General features: G+C 35.3%; 2 protein-coding genes across 2 annotated transcripts; both read right to left on the reverse strand.

Moving 5' to 3' along the window:
- Positions 1–509: 509 nt before the first annotated feature.
- Positions 510–2757, reverse strand: LOC113764591 (L-type lectin-domain containing receptor kinase IV.1-like). The gene has a single exon (XM_027308532.1). It carries the CDS (start codon positions 2678–2680, stop codon positions 632–634), a length of 2049 nt encoding a protein of 682 aa, XP_027164333.1. The 5' UTR covers positions 2681–2757; the 3' UTR covers positions 510–631.
- A 4534-nt stretch (positions 2758–7291) lies between these two features.
- LOC113764601 (L-type lectin-domain containing receptor kinase IV.1-like) lies at positions 7292–9513 on the reverse strand. The gene has a single exon (XM_027308550.1). It carries the CDS (start codon positions 9509–9511, stop codon positions 7520–7522), a length of 1992 nt encoding a protein of 663 aa, XP_027164351.1. The 5' UTR covers positions 9512–9513; the 3' UTR covers positions 7292–7519.
- Positions 9514–11471: the final 1958 nt, after the last annotated feature.

Genomic DNA, 11471 nt, shown 5'->3' on the forward strand with positions numbered 1-11471 from the left:
ATGGTGGGATGGTTTCCAGAATGTTTTAGTGCAACAATTTAATTTGCTCTCAAAAAAGATGTTAATGATTAGCTGCTATTAATTGTTGGCAAAATAAACCAAACGTGGAAGTTTCTATTTATTTATCCACTAGTTTTATTGAAGTTAGGTTTTTGGTAGTTGTATTATTTAGGATTTCTTATTTTAAATCTCTTAATAAGTTATAAATAGGGCAATAGTTTAGGTATTTTCTTAAGAGAGCTTAAGAGTGTTTATAAGATTTTATTATGGTGTCATTTTCTTCTATTGTTTAAAATTTCAATAATATTGTGAGTTGCGTTTATTCCTTTCTCATTATCCCACATAAATATTTTGAATAATTATATTCTCTTTTCAATTCTGTAACCCTGCATATATTTATTATTACTAGAATTTTAAATTCGAGTTCTACATGAATCAATCTTTTTACAAGACATACAGAAACTAGAAAACAGAAAACACAGAAAAGGGGAAAAGAAAAGGCTTCAATATTAAAACATTGCATATTTGAGATGCCACACTAATAAACAGTACAAGGGGCTCTCCTGGGTAGAAAGATAATAAAAATGCACTCAACAAAATAAGCACTTTTATTTCCCTAAATTTAGTAAAGTTACCGACCACCAGAGAGAACAGAGTCTGCTACAGAATGTGAGAAACTTTTGTCTGTGGAAGATGCAAATGACGATGTAGTATCTTCAAAGGCAGCAGGATGGGCGAAGCCAATACCAACAGCAGAAACGCCCATGGGCAGTGATGATAATTCTGGCAGGGCAACTGATCCCTCCAAGTACAGCAGAACTTGCCTCATACTTGGCCTACTCTGCGGTTCTGAATGAGAGCACAACAAGCCTAGTTTCAACACCAATTCTGCTTCCTCTTTCACATACTCGGTGCGTAGCCTTTGATCAACCGCCTGGAGAACATTGCCTGCTTTCCAGCACGAAAATACCCAATCAACCAAAATGAAATTTTCTGCTGGTGCTGCTCGGGGTTCTATAGGCCTTCTTCCACAGGCAACCTCTAGCAAAAATGCCCCAAAAGCATATACATCAGTTCTCGTTGTGGCCTTCCCTGTCCTATTATGCTCAGGAGCAAGGTAGCCAGGAGATCCTACTACATGGGTGGTTTGAGGAAGAGTCCCGTGATCGTATAGCCTTGCCAGGCCGAAATCGCCTAATCTTCCATTCAGTTCACAATCCAGTAGTACATTACTGGCTTTTACATCTCTGTGGATCACAACTTGTTCCCATTCTTCGTGTAGATAGAATAATCCTGATGCTACACCTTTGATGACATGAAATCTTTGGCTCCAGTGGAGCGTATATTTGGGTTGGTCATACAAAAACTTGTCTAGACTACCGTTGGACATGAACTCGTATACCAAAAGTAACTCTCCTTTACGCCGACAATAACCCAAGAACGGTACTAAATTTCTATGGCTTAAGCGACCAATACTGACGATTTCTGCAACAAATTCTCTCATTCCCTGTCTTGCTTGATGAGAGACCTTCTTGACAGCAACCTCAACCTTGTTCGTTGGCATAACGCCTTTGAAGACCCTGCCAAATCCACCTTCTCCCAACAGCTCTTTTTCTCTGAACCCCTTGGTGGCAATGTATAAATCTTTATACTTGAACCTGTGAGGTCCATAAGCTAGCTCCCATTCTTCCAGCAATTCTGCAAACTTCCACTTTCTCCTTAGATAATAAGCTACTCCAGATGTTAGTACTAACCACAAAAGTAAGCAAATCAGGGGCAATCCCACAGTGAAAAATTTAGACACTTTCTTATGTCCAGACCGAGGTAGCTTGGGGAGCCGAGAGAGATCGAGAGCTTGCGCAACACCATTCATCCTGAAGCTCCATCCAAGTATAAAATGAGATGTTCCTCTTTCTACTGGGCTAGTGGCAGCAGAAAAGCCAACATACATGCTTTGCACTAAAATCGGCGAAAGGTCATATGTCAAAGACAAAAGAGGAGTATGTGGTTTGGTGGCCGCTACTGGGGCTAACGTAACATCGATTCTCCTATCCACCCCGTCATATTCCACCCAAAGTTGCATCGATTGACCGCTGCTAAGAGTTAAGTTGTCAAATGAATTCTTGTTATTAGCTTGGTAACTTGCTGGCCTTGATACCTTGGACCTCACAGAGTTAATATCAATACCGACATGATTGGCATTAATATCTCCCAAATCTGAGTTCTGAAAAGTGTCAAGCTCCACAGCGAAAACGTGATTTGTCTGATTTCCATCGGTGTTTCTATCAAAGAGGCCGAGACTTTCCATACTATAGAACTTCGACATAGGCCCTTCTGTACGGTTTCTTGTTGGTGCAATCACAAGAGCCATTCCCGGACCAATCACGCCTGGGACATCGGGTACTATAGCAAACACAAATTGGGTGGAAAAGGAGAAAGCTGAACTATTAGATGTGCTCTTGAAGTTGATGGGATTAGGATAGAAGGCATGCCCACTTTCTGATTTGGTGTTGTTAGTTATCCGTAGGAGGCCATTGTTGGTGACTGTGGCTAATCCATCCAGGCTTAGATTTGATGACTGAAATCCCTGATAGATGAACCCATCATCAGAAGCTGCTGCTCTAGGTGCGGTGTGAACCAGAAAACAAGCTAAGATTGCTGTTACTAGTTTCAATGACATGGCTGGATCATGCTACAATGACGAGTCATTAGGTGACTTGTTATTGTATTTCATTACTTTGAGTACAAACTAATACAACCGGCTAATAGTCAGCGGTTCCCACGACATCAATTGATACCTTGAACGAGTTTTCTTTCGCCGTTCATTCGGATTTCCAATGGTTCAAAATGATAAGTGGGAACACAAAAATTAATGACTAAAGCACGTTATTTACGTAAAGTAAGCTTACATCATTTGAATAGCTTGTTTATACTTTTATTCAGCATCAACTAAGACATTAATGATCAATTTAATTGTGAAAAAGGATAACTACTGTTTAAACAATGACGTTAGTGTTACAAGGTGCCAAAGAAAATTAGAACCACGATGGCATTATTGTAACTAGTATAAGAGAACGTGCTTTGAACGTTGCCTGGTGTCTTGTTTAAGGTTAAGTTTAACTTAATATTTATTGATTTGCAGCATTGTTGTGAACGTACAAATTTTCAGGAGATACAAAAAGAGGTACTTAAATTGTAAATTCCATTTTATAACCCATAAAAGACAAAATAAATCAACAATTAGTCTATTGTGCATGAATTGAATTTTAGAAACATTTCAGAAGACCACAAGAAAGTTATGGTTATGCTATAGATGTTATGCACATATTATCAAAAATAATTTAGTAAGATTGAGATTTTATTGTGATTTAATAGTCTCTCGAATTAAAATTTTATGGTTAAAGAATTAATATTCACATGAACAGTGGACAAGTACATAGGAATGAACGGTGAAAGAAAAGTTCAAAATGTTTCTAATGATAAATTATTTGTTCAACGATGGACAACTACATAGGAATGGATTTACCAATAGACTGAAACACAATTTTTAATGTTTGTCAAGTCAAAATTTTGTGAATGTAAAGAGATGTGTATAGGATTATGCTTACTAATTCCTCTGTTTTCCTTGAGATTTGGAGCTTGATTTTTTTGTTTGTTATAGAATGAAAAGTAAATATTATAAGAAAATCCCAAAAAGTTGTTGCTGCTGTTTAGGCATTAGTATCTCAAGATATCACAGCGTAATTAATTATAATTAGAGTCTATGGCAAAGGTACTGTTGAGAAAAAAACCTAAATTGCCAAATTACTAAATCACATTGGTGATCCATTCAATCTGTCTTTATTTTTGGTCAATGTTTTCCCCTTTCTTTTATTTCTCCACAATTATTTATTCCACGTAAAATCAATTTACATAAATTTTGTTTTCTAATTCATGTTTATTTCTAAATTATCCACCCACAGTTTTTTTCTCGTTCTTCACTAATTCTATAATCTATTTTTAAACTCTACTGAAATTTACTTTAACAAGTTTATTTTTCCTAGATGAAATTTAAAGGCCAATATTACATGAATAACCACAAAAAGAATAGAAAAGGACTTTGGAACATAATATAATCATTAAGGGGTCACTGATTCTATTGATATTAATTTAGAATTAGATATATGTCAACAAAGTCCATCTTTGGACATATCTTATTGATTCAGTAACATCACGGAAACGTAAAACAAAAATTATGACTTTGAGGGATTTGAGCTAAATTTAACATGTCTATGTACGCTCTTTGTATAAACTATCTTATGTATTTGAATATGCATCCACTGATACAGTGATATGCAACTTGTTTAATGTAATATCATGTAACAGGACATTGAATCTATAAAAAGTTAAAAAGGCTGATATACATGAAGTTAGTTAAGATTTTTAAGACTGTGGCCTAGCAAATGTTTGGTCATTAAATTTTAAAGGAAAAAGTTTTCAAGTAAACCTATAATCTTTCCAACTCAATCTCTATTGTATAAGGAATTCTACTTCTAAAACAAAATTTGAAGGTTGGTAGCAATAAAAAGCCCCAGTAATACTTAGGATTACATTTATATCTAATAAGGGAATTTTAGGAAAGAAAAACTAAATAACAAACTTACCAAATCATATTGGTGCTTCTAATATAGTATAGATAGATTATGTTGGTCTTCCACGTGATGAGGGAGACAGGTTCCAGTTCTCCTTTTTGCACTTTAGAATATTAAATTATTTGTTTTGTGGCTCACAAATGTAAGGCTAGAATAAAAAGTTTGCTGTCTGGGATAGTAGTCAACATTTTACGCACTTTGGTTGACAGAGGGCTGATTTTGCTACCAAATCTGTTAAGAGAAATGTATAAAAGAAAAAGTGATATGTACATATATATAGATATACATATACATATGTGTATATGGACATCTCTTCATTTCCAAATAATTCTCGATATGAAAACATAAAGCCAGAGGCTAATCCTTGAATAGGAAAGAGAGTAGTTCCGCACGATTCCAAATGAATTGACTTATTCGAAAAATGTCTTGCTCTTTGGACGATTTGTATGTATGTGTGTATATATGCATATGTATGTGCATATATGTATATGTATATGTGCACAGTGCACGCGCGCACACACATATATATACATTCGTATGCATTTTTCTTATGTGCATGTGTACATACATACACCCATAAACAGACATACACATGCACGTATGTGAGCACTAAATATATACTTAATTATTTTTTCTCCTCTAAATGGCATGCCTAATAGTATTGATACATTGACACATTCTGAAAACAGGATTTCACTCAATTGTCTGTTGGTACGCTCATGTATTTTTGGACTCTGTGGAAAGAGAACATCTTGAATATCTTTCAATATCTTGAATGTATGGAGAATCAAAATTTCAGTAAATACATGGGGTTTGGTGAGTTTTGTTTGAAAAAAATATAATAGTATTGATACATCAAATCTTAACCTTGTCCAAGATTGGACTGTTCATTTATGAGTAAATAGGCTTTCAATTAGGCCAGTTTGATAACTCTACTTAATGCTGAAAATTTTTTCATTTAGAGACTTTTGAATTTAGCATATTTGATAATTTAATTGCCTTATCATTTAATATATTAAGCACTACTTAATTTGTGTATAAAATTTTAAGTGGACATTTTTTACTGAATTTTCTCACTACATACACTATGCCTCTCACATATATAATAGACTCTCACACATGTTCTTAAATAAAAAAAATGGCATTTGCTCTTTGTCTATTTGGCACACACACACTCTTACACATAAATACATGCACTTAAATCCCATGTTTCAATTGATTCATTATTCTCTCTCTTTCACACATACACACGCGCACATGCATGTTTTCCTTTCTCTCTAAATATACAAATAAAGATAATTTTTAAAGTATAATATTTGTGTGATATTTCAATTCAGTGCTATAATTCAGTTAGTTATTAAACAAAAATAGCTTTATCAATTTAGCAATTTAATATTTTTAGCACTTAATTTTCATATTTCAAATTTTAAGATTCTAGACTTTAGTTTTATCAAACATGGCTTTAGATGTGTTTAATTTTCAAGCTACCCAATTTTTATGTAAAGATTTTGTAATACTTTGATTTTCAGATTGAACTTTAATTATTGTTTTCTTAATATTTAATGTTACAGTTGAGTATTTGGATTGTTTTCTTCTTGGACATATAAATAACAAAATATGAATAAAAATCAACACCCGTAAAAGAACAGTTGAAAAAAAGTCAAAAGCATGACTTGGGTAGGTAATTGAGTACGGGGGAGACATTTTTTAAAGAATGGAAATTGACGTGGGATGGGACCCATCACATTGAATTAATTTTTCTAGAAATCGATTGAATGGAAGTCCACATCTACAAATAATTGCTAGAAAATCATCGAGCTTGGCTCAACTGCCACCGCTTCAGAAGATTTGATAGTTCCAAATTAAGTCTTATCTTCCGTTAACAAATCCTTCCTCTCGTAGATCAATCAAAGATAATTGCTAGAAAACAAGGTCTGGGGTGGAAGCCGAAATGCATCAAGATTGGGCCGATTGGAAACCCCCACATTAAATCTTTTGGCCCCCACCAGATTGACTTTGTAGTCTGACGACTGACTTAGTAAACTAATTAAAGAATTGTCCACAATCTTCCATCAAGATGCTGTAAAACGACTTGCTTTCAAATTAAGACCGTGCACGTTAGGATTGAAGGATTTTCCCCTCATAAGTTTTAGCTGAAATTAGTTGAAAATAGAATCGTCATTTTCTATCTTTTTACACCGCATTCCCACTTGGTTATACTTTACATCCTATCTAAATCCATTTACATCATGCGTTCGTTTGTTTACATCATAAGAAAAAATTGATTTGAATTGAAATTTGTGAGACCTCTGATCCTAAGAATTGTTCAGTACTTTTTGATGTTTTGTAAGATATTATTGTGCAACATCCAAATACCAAGTTTCTTAGGTAACAAGCCAGTTACCATGCAATAAATCTGAGTTGTGTTTGTCATGGTACTAAATTTGGGTGCTCGGACATATAATGAGCACTTGCGAAATTGTTATCAAGCTAATTTTGAAGTTTGACGGAAGAATTGAAGGAAATTAACAATTTCTACCAAGTATAGAAGCACGAATAACGGAGGAAAAATTTAGTCCAGTGTTTGATCAGTTGATGTGTGAAGCTCCTGGGCTCTTGGCTATCTTTGCACTTATTCTCGAGTATGGTGGGATGATAGATGCATAGCTGCTATTAATGAATCTTTTTACAAGACTTGTTGAAACTAGATAATAGATTACATATATGAGATCTGCCACACTAATAAAGAGAGAGAACTAGGGGTTCTAGTGGGTAGAAAGATAGGAAATATAGAACAGATATGCCAGAAAATGCACCAAACAAAATAAGTACAGGAGTAGAAGCTTTTTTTACAAAAAATTAATAAATCAGAAAGATAAGCATCTTAATTACCGACCATCGGAGAGAAGATAGTCTGCTACAGTATGTGAAAAACATTTGTCTGTGGAAACGTCAAAACCAACAGTAGAACCCCTCATGGCCAGTGATGATAAATCTGGCAGGGCAACTGATCCCTCCAAGTACAATAGAACTTGCCTCATACTTGGCCTAAGATTTGGTTCTGAATGAGAGCACAACAAGCCTAGTTTCAACACCAATTCTGCTTCCTCTTTCACATACTCAGCACCCAGCTTTTGATCAACTGCTTGGAGAATATCCCCTTCTTTCCAGCACAAAAATACCCAATCAACCAAAATGATACTCTCTTCTGGTTCTGCTCGGGGATCTATTGGCCTTCTCCCACATGCAACCTCTAGCAAAAAGGCCCCAAAAGCATATACATCAGTCTTCGTTGTGGCCCTCCCTGTCCTACTATACTCAGGGGCAAGGTACCCAAAAGATCCCGCTACATGGGTGGTTTGAGGCAGAGTTCCATGATCGTATAGCCTTGCCAGGCCGAAATCTCCCAATCTTCCATTTAGTTCACCATCTAACAATACATTACTGGCTTTGACATCTCGGTGGATCACTACTTGCTCCCATTCTTCGTGTAGATGGAGTAATGCTGACGCCACACCTTTGATGACTCGAAATCTTTGGTTCCAGTTGAGAGTACGCTTTGGTTGGTTGAACAGAAATCTGTCTAGACTACCATTGGACATGAACTCGTATACCAAAAGCAACTCTCCTTTACGCCTACAATAACCCAAGAGTGGCACTAAATTTCTATGGCGTAAGCGCCCAATACTGACTATTTCTGCAATAAATGCTCTCATTCCCTGTCTTGCTCGATGAGAGACCTTCTTGACAGCAACCTCAACCATGTTTGTCGGCAACACGCCTTTGTAGACCATGCCAAACCCGCCTTCTCCCAACAGCTCTTGTTCTCTGAACCCCTTGGTGGCAATGTATAAATCTTTATACTTGAACCTGTGAGGTCCGTAAGCTAGCTCCCATTCTTCTAGCACTTCTGCAAACTTCCACTTTCTCCTTAGATAATAAGCCACTCCAGATATTAGTATTAATAAAAAAGTAATGCAAATCAGGGGCAATCCCACGGTGAAAAATTTAGACACTTTCTTATGTCCAAACCGAGGAAGCTTGGGGAGCTGGGAGAGATCGATAGCTTGTGCAACACCATCCATCTTGAAGCTCCATCCAAGTATAAAATGAGATGTTCCTATTTCGAGTGGACTAGAGGCTGCAGAAAAGCCAACATACATGGTTTGCTTTAAAATTGGCGAAAGATCATATCTCAAAGACAGAAGAGGAGTATGTGGTTTGGCAGCAGCTATTGGAGCTAATGTAACATCGATTCTCCTATCCATCCCATCGTATTCCACCCAAAGTTGCATCTGTTGACCGCTGATAAGAGTTAAGTTTTCAAATGAATTCTTGTTATTAGCTTTGTAACTCGCTGGCATGGATACGTTGGAGATCACAGAGTTAATATCAATACCGACATGGTTGTCATTGATATCTCCAAAATCTTGGTTTTGGTAAGTGTCAAGCTCCACAGCAAAGACGTGATTTGTTTGATTTCCATTGGTGCTGTTATCAAAGAGGCCGATAAACTGCGAGTCAGGCACTTTTGTAAGGTTTCTTGTTGGTGCAATCACGAAAGCCATTCCGGTACCAGTTAAGCCTGAGAGATCGGGTACTATAGCAAACACAAATTGGGTGGAAAAGGAGAAAGCTGAACTATTAGATGTGCTCTTGAAGTTGATAGGATTAGGATAGAAGGCGTGCCCAGTTTGTGATATGGTGGTGTTGGTTATTCGTAGGAGGCCATTGTTGGTTACCGTGGCTAATCCATCCAGGCTTAGATTTGATTGTTGAAATCCTTGAAAGATGAACCCAGCATCATCAGAAGCTGCGGCACCAGCTGCAAAGGGAAGTAGAAAATAGGCTAAGACTGCTGTTCCTAGTTTCAATGTCATGACTAAAGAGTTGGATGCCAATTGCCAAAGTCTTCTTAATTTTGTAGCTTATATCATACTGTCTAGCGTTGCTTTTTCTCCACGCTCCTTTCTAATTTCTCACACACACTTTGACTGCTTTTTAACTAATGCAAATGACAAGCAGGTATCGTAGCCACGTTACACCTTCTTTTAAGGGATTTGGGCCACCACGCAAGTGGTCTTTTTTAATTATATGGTGGTTCTATAATCTCCTTCCGTCTTATTGCAATTATTGTGCTTTTTATTTTGATATGTCCAAATTTCTTGTTAGTTGACTTTGTTCGCACGAAAAATTTCGTACACTGAAAAGTAATTTTATCATATAAAAAAATATGTGAAAAAGAAAGGAGAATAAGCACATAATATATACTCAATAATTTTATTAATTTAAAATTCAATGATAACAATATCAAGCCGTAATCTTTTCCTTATGACAACTCACAAATATCAATTTAAAAACTTTTCGTATTTCTTGCAATTCAAGAACTTCTCAAAATTCAAATCAACTTTTCAAGTAATAATCTACTACACTAGCATTATTTATAAATTGTTGAACTTTCTAAACAAATACAATTGTAAATCAAAACTTACATGGAATTGATTGGAATTTCCTAAACCAATGTGCAAACTAAATAAACGGGACATCGAAACCAGAAATTAAAACAATAAGGAAATAAACAAATAGGATTCCTTAGTTTGATTCCATCATTTTCTCCCTTAAATTAAGCTCTTCATTATGATCATTTCCAATTTTATCACGAACTTGAATCTTCATGAACAACTCTGTGATGGTATAAATGACATGAAACACCTACTTATAACTGATCTTTTTGTCATGATCACTTTTGGAAAACTCATACTTTTGGAATAATTTCTTGGCATGATCATTTTGTCAAAAACGTCAAATATGATGACCCATTCTTGACTGAACACTTCAAAATTTAATTCATCTATGTCACCAACAAAATTTTTCAAATTCACAAATCATAGTTGTCACCACTGATATTTTCAGCAAGCCCTAACTTGTCAACACAAACAATCCCATCACTTTTAAAAATTTCCAATTTTAATTTGCCCACCCTACAATTGATATCAATCAATTCAACTGTTTGATATCCTTTTTCAAATAATTCATCAACTCCCACAGAATCAAGAATTTCTACAACGCCATGATCTTTCAGCACATATTTAATTTCATCAATGATGTTGCTTTCTTTCTCAATCACTTCTAAAATTTCCTTTTGAACAAATTCTTCATTTTTATGTACACCCACAACTTCTGCAATTTATTTTATTTGTCTCATCAAAAAAATTCTGTTTTCTCTTGCTCGTCATAAATGTCTTTTCCACCATGACCACAATAAGAATTTATCAAAAATTTCAAACCTTCTTAGTTGTCTTTGCATGTATAAATTTTTTAGCTAGATACAACTAGATTTGGGTACTGAGATAGAATGCCTTACAATCTATGTGTCTGTTCCTCTCTAACTTTTTTAATTGCGTCGCTTGATAATTTCATGCCTTCTACAAGTTCCATGAACCTCTTTTGAATAATATCCCAAAGTCCAATAGTTCAAAAAAAGTCTTCATCATCCATTTCCAAACATCAAAATTGCTTTTACCATCAAAGATAGAAATAATATGGATCCATACATTAATTTTACGAACAAGCCCCAAGATCAAAGCCTAGATCTCTTATACCGCTTGTTGGCACAATAAAATCATGCATAGCGAAAGTAATTTTAACACATATAAAAATATGTGAGAAAAGGAGGAGAATAAATACACGATAAATAGTCAATAATTTTATTAACTCAAAATTCAATAATAACAATATCAAGTCATAACATTTCGTTTACGACAATTTCCAAATATCAATTTAGAGACTTTCTCTTTATTTCACAATTCAACTCAATGAACTCTTCAAGATTCAATTCAG

Source organism: Coffea eugenioides, chromosome 3 (assembly GCF_003713205.1).
Source record: "Coffea eugenioides isolate CCC68of chromosome 3, Ceug_1.0, whole genome shotgun sequence".
In the NCBI taxonomy this organism is placed as follows: domain Eukaryota; kingdom Viridiplantae; phylum Streptophyta; class Magnoliopsida; order Gentianales; family Rubiaceae; genus Coffea; species Coffea eugenioides.